Source organism: Nicotiana tabacum, chromosome 20 (genome assembly GCF_000715075.1).
Source record: "Nicotiana tabacum cultivar K326 chromosome 20, ASM71507v2, whole genome shotgun sequence".
Lineage (NCBI taxonomy): Eukaryota > Viridiplantae > Streptophyta > Magnoliopsida > Solanales > Solanaceae > Nicotiana > Nicotiana tabacum.
In genome coordinates, this window is record NC_134099.1 from 155,269,407 (window position 1) to 155,284,355 (window position 14,949).

The 14,949-nt window shown below is 33.6% G+C and overlaps 1 protein-coding gene across 1 annotated transcript; it reads right to left on the bottom strand.

Annotated features, from left to right (window-relative positions):
• Positions 1-1,922: 1,922 nt before the first annotated feature.
• LOC107796079 (UDP-glycosyltransferase 74E2-like) lies at positions 1,923-4,205 on the bottom strand. Its single transcript, XM_016618800.2, has 2 exons — positions 3,532-4,205; positions 1,923-2,808 (listed from the first exon to the last, which is right to left on the bottom strand). The coding sequence occupies exons 1-2, from the start codon at positions 4,171-4,173 to the stop codon at positions 2,101-2,103; spliced, it is 1,350 nt and encodes a 449-aa protein (XP_016474286.1). The 5' UTR covers positions 4,174-4,205; the 3' UTR covers positions 1,923-2,100.
• Positions 4,206-14,949: the final 10,744 nt, after the last annotated feature.

Consider the following 14,949-nt stretch of genomic DNA (forward strand, 5'->3'; position numbering starts at 1 on the left):
TTAAGTATATGAGTAATTTCACACACATAAATAAACTATATTGTAATTGATGATCAATCTTATACATTACTACGTACGTACGAATAATTAATCAATTGATAAACCAATATAATATTATTTTATTTTAGGTCGAGACGTTTTATTTCTTATATTAATCTATATAGGTCAAAACGTTTTGTTTTTAATATTCATCGATGCATCTAAATAAGATATAAGTACAATGAATCAATTTACAAGTCTATCAATCCCTAAAAGAACCTGACCCTGTGTTCCTAGTGCTTCATGTTTTTTTATATATACGGCTATCAAAGTATACACACACACACACACACACACACACTTTATTGTAATACTTTAACTACATATGTAGCATGTTATAGTATATGTTATTGTATTCATTAGTTGTATTATAACAGAGTTAATGGATTCATTAACTCTGTTATAATACATGACATAGATTAATCGATATAGTCCAAGACGTTTTGTTTATACTATTAATAGATATAGGTCAGACGTTTTGTTTTTAATATTCAACGATGCATCTGAGTAAGTTATAAGTCGATGAATCAATATCCAACCATATATATTTGATGATAAATTATATATAATAATTAGGATCTCCACAAGTCTATCAATCCCTAAAAGATAGATAAAGGTCGGGTATAAAAGAACCCTAATTATTTATAAATTATATATATAAAGGTCGGGTTCTTTTAGGGATTGATAGACTTGTGATGATCCTAATTAGTATATATAATTTATCATCAAATATATTTGTTTGGAAATTGATTCATCGACTTATAACTTACTTAGATGCATCGTTGAATATTAAAAACAAAACGTCTGACCTCTCTCTCTCTCTCTCTCTCTCTCTCATATATATAAAGAACCCTAATTATTTATAAATTATATATATAAAGGTCGGGTTCTTTTAGGGATTGATAGACTTGTGATGATCCTAATTAGTATATATAATTTATCATCAAATATATCTGTTTGGAAATTGATTCATCGACTTATAACTTACTTAGATGCATCGTTGAATATTAAAAACAAAATGTCTGACCTATATCTATATCTATATAGATAAGGGTCGGGTTCTTTTAGGGATTGATAGACTTGTGAAGATCTTAATAATTAGTATATATATATATATATATATATATATATATATATATATATATATATGCATGTTATAGTATATGTTAGTGTATTCATCCCTTTTACTACGAAAGTGTTAACGGATTACATTTATATTATTTAGATAATATAAAAGTGATTTTAAATTTTGACCAATATTGACCTAATAACTGACCAACTTTGGTCGGTTATTTTCTAGAAATTAAAGTATAGCAACCAAAGTTGTCGGTAAATGTTTCCCCCAGTATTAACCGACCAACTTTGGTCGGTAATTTTAAATAAGATTTCTTTATATTTTATAAAATATTTTAAATAATAATATAACTATTAAAAAAATTTAACTGGGTCCCACATTACCGACCAAAGTTGGTCGGTAATGAGAAATTATCTTTGACTAAACAAGTCTGACCAGCTCAGTCAACTTGTTGACAACTTTACCGACCAACTTTGATCGGTAATTTATTTAAAATAAATATAAAATATTTTTCTCTCCTTTAACGACCAACTTTGGTCGCTTTTTTGGACCTTCCAATTTTGGTCGCTAATTTTCAAATTTCTAGTAGTGTATGTTTTAGAGTCAAACGTGTTTTGAAAGAAAAAAAATTATTTTTAAATGGTGACCTGGCACACAGAAACCAAATGTCAGGTGGCGACTTTGAAAAATCTTTTGAAATACAACTTTTGTCACTTTTCAAATTAAAACTTCTTTTGAGCTTTACAAATCTTTTTATTTATTTTAAAAGGGGTTAAAGAGGTGAAAGAAGAGGTGTGACACAATCAAATTAAACAACAACAAAAATAACAATATATATATATATTCAGACTTATATTAATAACATAATAGAGTTCAATATAATCTCAAATACAAACAATACATAATGATACGATTGGAAACCACAAATTAAACGTGCTCTAAAAATCAAAACCCCTTGTAAAATAGATGCTCACTGAATTTTTTACTCAGTTTAGTGCATTACAAGCTTGAACAAATTCCTTAATATTCTTGTCAGAACTCCCTCCTTTATCTGCTGCTTCCTTAGCCAAATTTTTCCATTTAATTGCATTCTCTTTTAGCATTACTCCTTTCTTTTCCACCATAACTTCGTTTATTGAAGTTGCTATTTCTTCTCTTGTAATTACACCATTTTTTTCAACCTTAACTCGAATTCCAACTTGCCATATATCAGTAATAAATTTTGCATTAGTTGGTTGATCTGCCCATTGAGGCATACACACCATTGGCACTCCCAAACTTAACGCTTCGAGTGTCGAATTCCATCCACAATGAGTAAAGAAACAACCAACTGATTTATGAGCTAAGACGTCAAGTTGAGGACTCCAATTCACTATTAGTCCTTTTTCTAATACCTTTGATATGAATTCATTTGGAAGTTTGTTTTCTTCAGTATCTCTAACAACCCACAAGAAGTAGGAGTTGCTCATTATTAATCCCAATGCTAATTCCTCCATTTGTTTTTCTCCAAGACTAGCCAAACTTCCAAATGATACATAAATAACTGAGCCAATTTCCCTGGAGTCTAGCCACTTCTTACATGTTTCATAATGTGGCTTGGTTAGACTTGAGTCATATTCTTTGTCAAGATACATTGATAGAACAACTGGTCCAATCGTTTTGATTGAATATTGGGTCCTTAACCAGTTAACCACCTGTGCAAATTCAGCACCAAAAACTTAAGATTATTCATATAGAAATTTGTAGAGATGTGTGTATATCAGTATATCTGCATTCTAAAGAAATAATTATGTTGTTGTAGTATTCTGGGTGGTTACTTTAGTCTGTTTAGAAAATAAAAAATAAAAAGGGCAGTCTGGTGCACGACGCTCCCGCTATGAGTACAGGGAAGGGTCGGATCATAAGGATCTATTATAGGCAGTACCCTGCATTTGTGCAAGAGACTGTTTCCACGGCTCGAACCTGTAGCCAGAAATTTCTCCAAGAGTGTTCAAAGTTGAAAGAAGAGAAAAAATTTACTCCACAAAGGGTATTCAATATGTGTTATATACCTTTTAAAACCTAATATTTTACTTATATCTACAGTATAATTTTTCGGTAAAGGGTGGTCAATTGAGTCTGTGACCTCTTGGTCATATAACATCAACTTTACCAGTTACGCCAAAGTTCCTCTTCTATTTAGAAAAAAAAATATTCCTTTATATATATGAAAATTTTAACTTTAAACTTCTCATTTTACCTATAGTGATAATTAAAATCATAAATTCTAAGAGTACTTTTAGTACTTGCCAAAAGTCTGTTTTCTTTATTAAATTCCATACGTGACTAATCGAACACTGCCATATTAAATAAAATGGAGGGAAAAATTGTATTTATTTAAAATGTGTCTAATCTTAACATGGTGAGAGATACAACACCTCCTCCTCCAACGCGTCAAATGTGTTGAACAAAAGCCAATCTGCTTTCTTGAAATTGAAGTTCTGGCCAAAGACAAGTCTTTTAACGGTAGGATATGCATCAGTCTCACAGATAAAAGAAGGCAAATCATCCTTTTCCAGTAACGGAAGCGAAGGCAACGAAAAAGGAGCAGAACTATCAAAAGGAATTTTATTAGTAGAGTCTTCCCGATCGATATGATAGTACAACGCAGAGAGAGCAACAGGTTGTGTGTGAAATGCAGCCACTTTTAAGCCTAGCTCATGTGCTAAGTCAATTATCCAAGTGATAAGTGAATCAATTACGACAACTTTCACAGGATATTCAGAATCACCAAATTTCTCAACAATACCACTGAATTTTTCCAACATTAGTGTTTGGAACCATTCAAGAAAATTATCAACTCCTTCTACTGGTATTGCCTCGTGTGGAATAGACTCAATGTTTATTAATGGGCCACAATCTAATAGCATGGCTTTGCATACGAAATCTATAGTGAGAATTGTCACCTTAACTTCTTTTGATGCCAAAATTTTGGAAAATTGAACAATTGGATTTATGTGGCCTTGTGCAGGGGAAGGAAGAACTAAAACATGAGTCTTTTGGCTGGTGATTTCTTCCATTTTCACGGTGTTTTGTTCAAGATAGTGAATTAGTAAGCATCTTAGATCAACTTTATATTAAACGTTGGGTACAACTTACACGTGATACACATGTTATTTTCATGTCGTAATATTATTAAATCAGTGACACTATTTGCTTTCTTAGTCCGTTAATAAAAGAATAACTTTTTTTTTATATCTGAAATAACAGCAACAACCCAATAAAATCCCGCAAGTGGTGTCTCTTACCCCTAAGGAGTAGAGATGTTGTTTTCGAAAGACTCTCGGCTCAAGAAAACGAAAATAGATAATAGAATCCGTGACATTCACAGAAGCAAAAAAAATAATATCAGCATCGTAAGAGACAATTTTTATATCTCAAATAACTTAACTTTAAACTTCTGAATTTAATCTTAATTTTTTTGTTATAACTACACGAATATCTTAACGTATTTAGTATCATAAGTTTTAAAATATTTATTTTGGTCTTAATTTCCTACCGAGTTAAATTAAGTCACATAAATTGAACGAAAGAGTGTATACGGAAAATTTTATTTTGTATCTCATACAACTGACACGAGTTGTATGAGACAACTTTTTTGTCTCACAGTTTTGTGGACCCAGATTTCTATAGACCCAGAAGTGTAAGATTGGAGTTCAGAAATTTCTGAGACAAAAAAGGAACCTCGTACAACTAGTGTAGTTATATTAGACACAAAATAAAACTTTTGTCCTTATTAATTCACATGTGAGCAAGGATGTCCACAGTGGGAAGTGGACAAATGAGGTTTAACCACACAAAAATTTGGACCACTCGGTCAAGTACTGTAAAATCAGCTAGCTTTGTTTGGTACGAATCTCAGACATGATTAGGGCCGTAGGTAGAGCCGTAGAGGTGAATAATGATAAGCTAGAAGGTAAAAATGAAACTCGTGTTACTCAACCCGTATATTCACACCTATTTAGCGGGACATAAGATTGGTAAAATTCTAAAAAGAAGTGAAAAAATTTTCTTGTAAAAATATTATTTGAAATTTAGAGTTGTGTTTGTATATGAATGTAATTTTGGATTGTTTTTGAAATTTTGTGAGTAATTTGAGTGAAAATTTTGAAAAATAACTTTTTGAAGTTTTTCAAATTTTTCAAATTTTTTAAAAATGAATCTTCAGGTGAAATTTGAAAATTTTATGAACAAACGCTGATTTCGAAAAAAAATGAAATTTTTTTGGGAAAAAAGGAAAAATTTCTTATGTCCAAACGGGCTCTTAATGCTATTTACTTCGTATTTGTGTCATTAAGTGTGGTTCCGTATTATACATGCGTCTCTGTTATCGCAGATCATGTAACATTTTGTCTTGGCGCTAGTTAAATAATCTAGTGGATATTATCGTTGGCTAAGATTAACCCTATCTTGTTAAGAAAATCTCAATGTTTAAACCTAGATCTAAATTTTGATCAAATATAAGCTATCAATATAAGTGGGGTCCGAGGAAATGTCGGACCATAATTGTTTATTGTATACAGTTTTACCTTTACATTTCTGCTAGAAGTTGTTTCCACGACTTGAACATGTGACTCCCTGGTTAAATAGCGTCAACTTTACCAGTTATGCCAAAGCTCCCATTCTCAGATTCATTCTTTTAAATTTGCTAAATTTGAGCATCATTATTTCTAACTGTTTAAAAGAACTCTCAATTACGCGTGTGAAAGAATCATCCTCTCACTTCGGAGATAGAAGTCCAGCTATGAGTCCGGCGGAGCCTAAGTTTTTACTTAGATAATGTATTCATGTTAAGAAATTTATTAAATATATGCACATATTAAATTTATGACTCAGTTATATGTATTTGAAATCGCCGTTCTAAAATTCAGAACCCATATATAAAATTAAAATCTTAGTTCCGCCTCTGCTCTAGATAATCATTCACATACACAGATATACTGCACTACACAATCAGTGGCGGAGGCAAGATCTCCACGAAGGGGGTTCAAAAATTTTTTTTTGTAGTTAGTGAGAATTGAACCTATAACCTTATTAAGGTTTTGAATCCTCTTGACCACTATACTACACTTTTGGGTTGTGTTAAGGGTTTCAAAATTTAATATATAGAGGTAAAAAAATAAATTTTATCTTATATATACAATATAATTTTTCGGTGAAGAGGGTTCGGGTAAATCCCGTCCGCTCCCCTAAATCCGCCCCTGTGCTCAATAGTCTTTGCTGCTGCTACTATTTAAGATGAATAGTTCCGTTTTCTTAAGTGCTTTTCTTTTTTCTTTCTATTTTTTATATTACTTTAGTAGAGGGTGAGTGGGAAGACAAAGGAAAAGGACATGTTACACTGCCGATGAAATTTGAACTCTTTACTTCCATCATAATAAATATGTGCAAAAACGAATTTAAGTACTAATGGAATACGAATTTAAAATTGATATAATATATTAGAACTTCTATGAACTTGATACTTTTTATTCGGTGTATGTACAAACTATTTTTTGTTTTAATTACCCCTTTAAATTTGGCATTTCGATCATCTTCATACCCCTGAATACTGACATGGCAAAGAGAGTGAATACACTAAAATGGTATATTTTAGGCGAATATGAGTAATGAAACATTAAAAAATCAACTTGAAGCGATGTATTTTTCAATTGTTGATTGTTACATAATCATATATACTGGTTTATATTTCATCTGTATATCTCTTCTTACTTCTTAATGATGTCCCATAGATATTTTACCTCAGCTTTATAATTTTAATTTTCTTCTCTAAGTGAAATGGCTATTTGTTCCTATGTATATTTCTTCTTTTTCAGGCCAAATATGTAAATACGACATAGTTGGAACTAATTATTTTTAGTTAGATAAAAAATGTTAGCCAAAAAAGTGGAGTTCCAAGTATATATTTTATTTTATTTCTTCTTCAAATATAAGATATATATTTTAATTAACTGTGTAATTCTTTCTTTGTTGTGTCAATTATTAAAAATAAAGTGGCTGGAGCTACATAATATTTAGCCCAAGAAAAAGGCTGAGCCAAAATAATGGAGCTCAAACGATGAACTTTCTTTTTATTTCTTATTTAGATGCAATTTTTAGCAAATTTTATATGAAAAATCTAGAATTACATTATTTTCAGCCAAATAAACGGTTTTGTCAAAATAATGCATTTTCAACTGCATATTTTTTTTAATCTTTAGATATGATGACGATTTATTTCAATTGTATATTTCTTCTTTTTCAGATCAATATGTTAAAAGACTTGGATGAAAATTCACTTTATATAGCCATATAAATAATAGCCTAAATAATAAAGTTACAAACATGATTTTCTTTAAACATATTTTGCCGAAAAAATAATTTGAAAATTTAACAAAATTTAAAAAGGTAACATATATATCAAATTATTAAAAATTCCACGTGAACAAAAAATATTAGTTTGACAACGAGTACATCACACTTTCTCGGGCTGAGGTCATTTAGGGGGACAAAGACTATTAAGCTGTCAAATTTGTGAAGGTAATTAGGATAAATATTAATTCAAATATACAATAAATATGAAGTGTCAAAATCAAGAGGACCCCAATGTATTATGCCATTTAAAATTAGAAAGAATGCAAGCCTATGCAGAAACAACGGCGGAGCTAGAGTGCGGAGCGCGTGTTCGGTCGAATCTAGTAGCTTTGGTTCGAACTCTATATTTATTTTAAAAAAGTTATTGAATATATATAAATTATTAATTTAGAATCTAGTAACTTAACGCAACTAAAATCTAAAATTTATAAGTTTGAAATTCTGGTTCCGCCTCGCCTCCATAGAAGTAGTAGGTAAGCAAAATCCAATACTACTCCAAACTAATAGGAATTGGTAGGTACGTTGAAAACATTGACACATTGTGTTTGTGGTTCACAAGGCAGCAACGCTAGCTGCCACCATATAATCAGACGCCAATAATTTCTCTTTCAACAAATAAAAACTAGTGATATTATTGAAGCCTTTTTCATTGGCCAAGTACCTGAAGCAAATTTGAGTTTATAAGAATGTGCCTTAATTTGAGAAATAGAAATAAATGTCGATTTATGAAGATTTTTTTATTGTGAAATTTAATATTCTGAAACTATAATTGATAGGCAATAACAAAAGAAGTACTGCTTACAAAAATTATTAGTAATTCTTACTCTAAACTAACCTAAGTTGTTTTAATCTATAGTCGAAAACTTTCAATTTTTTTCCATCTAACTTTCGACTTTTGCTTAACTATACCATTCGTGTATCCGTTAGAAGTTGACAACAAAAAAATAAAAGTTTTTTAGTGATCAAAACGTATTATTTATGCCCTTATTTTCTAAAGATGCTTCAGCTGGCTAATTTTATCTATGTTGAAGCGAAATAATCGGGGGCGGATGCAGCATAGAATTACCGGATTCAACTGAACCCAATATTTTTGATGTGAAGTATAAATTTATACGTAAAAATCGCTAAAATGCAATAAATAGTAGATATGAACCCATAACTTTAAAATATAATGGGTTCAATGCTAAAAACTTTAAATATTGAACTCATAAAATTAAAATTCTAGATCCGCCTCAGGATACAATTGCCTTCTCTAATTAAGCCCACATGGTTTTTGCGCGCGCGAGATAGAGAGAGAGTGAGAGAGAGAGAGAGAGAGGAGAATGGCTTTCATGTATTGAGGACATAGACTCGAGGGTAGTTAAGTAGTTAATGAGTTAAGGATAATTATGTAATTTGTACATGAGTTAGTTTAGTCGGTTAGCATCTGTTATTAATACTGTAGCTTTATTCTTCGATGAAACAGTTCACATTTTTCAGTTTCTCTTCTCTCTTCTAACTATGACTAAGCTCTAGCTTAGATGCTTCCATGGCTGCCTTCGACATGGTATTAGAGCCATCAGAGAAGATTTGAATACGCCTCTCTATCGTTTTGTTACAGAAGCTAAAATCCCAGTTAGAAGATAGTTGATTTCTCAAAATTGGCATTTGTAACCTTTCTTCTACAATTAGGTTTTGTTCGACTCAGAAATGGGGGAAAACAGAATTGATCATACGCATCCATCGTTCGTGCATCCATCAGATACTCCGAGAGTAGTGCTAATTCCGGTTCAGCTCAAAGGATTCGAGAACTATGACTTGTGGTGGAGATCGAAGAAGATTGTACTTCAATACAAGTGAAAGCTACGCTTCGTTGATGGTAAACACACCAAGGCTTCATTTTCGGTGGTGTTGCATGAGGATTGGGAAACTTGTAACGCCATGTCCTTTCATCGATTATGAATATTGTATCACCAGATCTACTCAGTGGGATAGAGTATGCATCGAATGCCCAAGCTCTGTGGGAGGATCTTCATGAAAGGTTTGACAAAGTCAATCGAATGAGGATCTATCAGCTACATAGGAAAATTGCAACAATATCTCAAGGTACCGATTTTATTTCTACATCACAAGATTGAAGGAATTGTGGGGTGAATTTGTTGCAATAGTGCCACCTCCTAGCTCTGTGAAGGACTATGTTGAGCAACTAAGTCAACAGAGGCTACTTCAATTTTTAGGAGGTCTAAATGACTCATATAGCCAGGCAAGACATCAAATCCTTATGAAATCCGCTGAACCTAGTTTAAATCAGGCATATGCCATGGTTATTGAGGATAAGACTCAAAGAGGATCTTCATGGCATAACTCTGCATGTCGCAACTCGTTAGTGGAAGGAAATAATATTACTACACTTTGGAGTGCTAAAGTACCTCAGATGCAGAAACCTAGAAAGAATTTCAATATACAGTGTGAATTCTGTAAAATGAAAGGACATAGTAAGGAGAATTGTTAACAGTTGATTGGATTTCCAGCAGATTTCAAAGGCAGAAGAAAGTAAGTGGCTTCACCACACTTTGGTAACTCTACACAATTCGGGAATCATGCACAACGTCAAGGAATGAGAAACAATCCAGGAAAGTGACACACATGTTATGGAGCTACACGACCATTGGGACCAAATGTTGATCATCATAACAATGCAGGGTACACATGATAAACAACAAGTTATGCATGGGCAAATAGAGATGCAGGATTGAGCATGCTAATGTCGTTCATTCTAGAATGATCAAATTCTGAAGATGCTATAGAAGGATAATACACCTGAGTCCACAGCTAATGCAACAGGTATAACTTGTCATCTAATGCTTGCAAATACAGTCAGTGTAATTAATTCTACTGATAGTAAAGCAAAGGATGATAAGTGGATAGTAGATACAAGTGCAACAAATCATATGGTTTCAAATAGTGAAATGATTTCTAAGCCCAAAGAGCAGTCTAAATGTGTTGGTGGAAAAGTTCATTTAACAAATGGAGATAGCTTGGGCATCTCTTGTGTAGGAAGTTCTGAGTTAGATCAAGAAATTATGTCCAATGTTCTTTGAATCCTAGGTTTTAAATACAATCTACTGTTAGTGTCGAAACGGACTAAAGAATTAAATTGATGTAAGTTGTTCTTTCCTAATTTTGCCTAATGCGGGACCTTCACACTAGGAAGGTGAAGGGGACTGGTAGGTTGAAAGGAGATCTATACTATTGGCCTCACAATGAAAAAGATAGGGTTTCATCACTGTGTATGACTAATGAAGAAGAGTTATGGCATAAAAGACTTGGGCACATTCCACATAAGGTTTTACAGCAAATGCACATAATAAAGCATAATAGGTTGTATAGTAATAATATATGTCCTATTTGTCCTTTAGCAAAGCAGACAAGACTTCCTTTTCCACAAAGTACTAGCAGAGCTTCTAAATGTGATGTTTGGGGTCCTTATAGAGCCTCTACCTATGATGGGAATAGATACATTCTCACTTTAGTAGATGACTATAGTAGAATGGTTTGGATATTTCTGCTCAAACTTAAAAGTGATGTACCTACTATAATAAAGGACTTCATGACTCTTGTAAGGACTCAAATTAACAATGCAATAAAGGTGTTAAGATCAGACAATGGAATAGAGTTCTTTAATTCTCATTTTATAGATTTGTTTAAGTCTGCGGGTGAGGTTCATCAAAGCTCACGTTTTACAAAATCCAGCAGAATGAGGTGGTAGGAGGAAGCACAGACAAATTCTTCAGGTTGCTAGAGCCATCAGGTTTCAGGGAAGCATTCCATTGAGGTTCTGGGGGTTTTGTGTGCAAAATGCAGTATATCTAATCAACAGCACTACATTATTTGAAATGTTCTATGGTCAACCACCTAAATTTCAACATCTCAGGGTTCTACTAAGCCTATGTTATGGCACTGTCACTAATAGAATTGACAAATTTGGAGTTAGAGCAGACCCAGCAGTGCATATGGGATACTCATGTACTCAAATGGGTTATAGGCTATACAGTCTTACTAATAAATATTTCTTTGTAAGCAGGGATGTATCCTTTAAGGAGTCCATTTTTCCTTTCAAGACAACAACATTCACAGACAAGAGGCCTAATGTTGAGCACTTTGTTGATGTTGATGATGCATTCATCATAGATCCAACCCCAGAAGTCTCAGAGATAGATCTTGATTCAGCACTTGCACCCCAACCTTCTCCTGAGGTTTCCTCAACTCTTAACCATGATGTTTTAGTTCCTGAGGTCATATAAAAGCCTTACCTCACATCAGCTCCAGTAGCAGTGATGCCACACCCAACTCTAGCTCCCTTACATGACATGCCAGAAGAGGGTCTAAGGAAGTCTACTAGGACCTCCAAACCACCTAGCTGGCTTAATGATTTTGTTCTTGGAATGTCAAAAGCTGGTCCTTCTACTTCTTTGGGATCAAGCTATCCCATGCCTTCCTACATGTCTTATGCCTCTTTGTCTCCACCTTACTTCAAGGTACTTTTTTCTTTTTCAGCTGTTACAGAACCAGCTTCCTATGATGATGCTCTTCAAGATCCCAAATGGATTGCTGCCATGGATGCAGAATTGCAAGCTTTACAGAATAACCACACCTGGAGTTTAGTTCCCTTGCCAGCTGACAGAGAGCTATAGGGTATAAATGAGTGTTTAAGGTGAAGTACATTATCAAAGGGGAGGTATAAAGGTATAAATCTCGCTTAGTGGCCAAAGGTTACATACAACAAGAAGGTCTTGACTATCAAGAGACCTTCACCTTCTCCTTGTGGTGAAGATGGTCACAGTAAGGACTGTTTTGTCCTTAGATGCTATGAAAGGATGGAAGCTACACCAAATGGATGTCTTCAATACATTTTTTCAAGGTGATTTACTGAGTATACATGACTCCACACCCTGATATTCTAGGTAAGGTCGAGCCTCCTAGAGTTTGCAAGCTTCATAAATCATTGTATGGGTTCAAGAAGGCCTCTAGACAATGGAACTTGAAGCTCAGTGAGGCCCTCTCATCCCCAAGCTTTGTCTAGAGTCACCATGACTATTCCCTCTTTAGTAAGCAGTCTGGTTCTCACTTGGTTATTATCCTAATCTATGTGGATGACCTCTTAATCACTGGTTCCTCTCCTTAGTTGATTTAGGAAGCTAAAACTGTGCTCCAATATCACTTTAAGATCAAGGACCTAGGGGAGATAAGATACTTCCTTGGTCTTGAAATTCCAAGGAGCATGCATGGCATTTTGGTTTGTCAAAGGAAGTTCACTCTTGATCTCATTGCCACACTTGGGCTTTCAATATGTAAACTCGATTTTTTCCAATACAAGTATACGCGATCGTCAAGTAATAAAGTGACTAAAAGTCGGATGTCGAACCCACAAGGACTTGTGATTAACTATTAACTAAATTAGACTATCCTACTTATTTAAACAAGATTTAAACCTATAAATATTTGATTCTAATATAATTAAAATAAAAGAAAAACAAATAAAGAATCCTGAACAAAGGAATACCAGATTTGTATGTTATCAATACGATGAAAACGATCTAGGGTTATGGGCTATCTAAAAATCCTATTGTATTCTTCTTTGACTAACTAATTTATCTGGTTGACAGGGTTAATATTGCTCATACGAATCGAGTTCTTACTTGCCTATTCAAGCTAATCTAACGCCTATATGTCTGTGGAATTAGAAATAATAAGAATGCATTTATAATTCCCGTACATCAACCAAGCAAGGAAATTAAGTATATGTCTATCCTAACTGTGAATTGTTCCCCCATGCCCAGGTTCAAGAACTTTCTCTACTCAATCCTATTTGCAATCTAGAATTCCCCCTTTCGAGTTCAATTCTAGATTCGTAGATAGTATTCAATTGGTAATCAAGAAATCAAATAACTAAGTGCAAGATTGAATAAATAAACTAATATGATAAATCAAGAAATTAAAATCAATATTCGTATAATAATAGTCATGAAAGAACCACAACCCTAGAACGTGAAGTTTAGCTCCACATAGACATGGTAGCCAAACAACAAATCATACGAAGAAACATAAAAATTACGAAGTTTGGTGGAAGAAAAGATGAAACTCGACCTCCGCGACGACTTTGTGCTCTCCTTTTCGCAAAAGTTACTCTCAAAAACATTCTCCCCTCTCAAATTAGGTTTAGGTTGGCTTTTATATGAGTTGGGGACGTCTTGGGATCGAAATAACCGAGTCCCGATCGAAATAGGACATGTTCATATTTTGAGCATTCAGGGCAATGTGGGGCGCTGGCGCACAACTTTTTGGCATTATGTTTTCAGCGCTGGCCCTGGCCCACACTGCCTGTGGCCCTCAAATGTGCACTTTTGCCTTTTCTTCCCATTTTTGCTCCAATTCACTCGCTTTCGTTCCAAATTACATCCAAATAATTCCTACACATAGAAATACCATAAATTAGCACAAATCATTATATTATACATCCGAAATCTACAAGACTTGAGCACAATGTGAGGCAATATATGTAAAAATATACATACTTTAAGCCAAACATCAACACCCCACTCTTAAACATTGTTCGTCCTCGAGTCAACCAATAAATAACTCTATCTTTGAGCACTCTATTCCGATGACCATGGTTGATAACAACAATTAAACTCTAGCATATGCAATCACCACACATTTCTCTTTAACTTGTGTCATCAAAAATATTCAAACAAAGAAAATATGCGCATAATAATCCTAGCCTCAAAAACCGACTCAATGTCACAATGCACTCATGACTTGAACACCCAACATCCTAGAGAAGTCTAATAATGTTACCTATCCGTCGTGAAACTATGTGCCCTCACAACAAAAGCAAGGAGAGTAAAAATAATCCACACATTCGAATCTCATGCTCACATATATTTTAAAGACTCACATATATCAAAGAAAGTCGCTCACTCCCACAAAGAAGTCACATGCATGCAAAAGCTACCATATACTTTCCCTTAATGTAAATTTCTACTACTGTAGGATCGCTTGATCTAAAATCAATTAGGACTTTTCATGGTTGTATTGTGGGCTAAAGGATGGGTAGGATATATTTTTAGGAATAGTGACTCACCTTTCTAAGCACTTTAACACATCACAAAATTACTTTAAGCGTATTTTCTTCAACACCACTTCAATTTCAAAAATAATATTACCCAAAAAATGTTCCCTTCTTCTCTAAGCACTACTTTAATTTATACCCACTAGCAAGAACAAGACAACAATTTATTAATCTATATTTTTATTTTCTTTTTTCTTCAACCATTTTTTTCCTTTTCAATTTCCGGTAGTGGTGTATTATTTTACAAAACAAATGTACCCTTCTTTCTTTCATTGGTTCCACTCCAAAGCCACCCTACACTTAGTCCCTTCTTACTTCTTTTAGTGCTCAT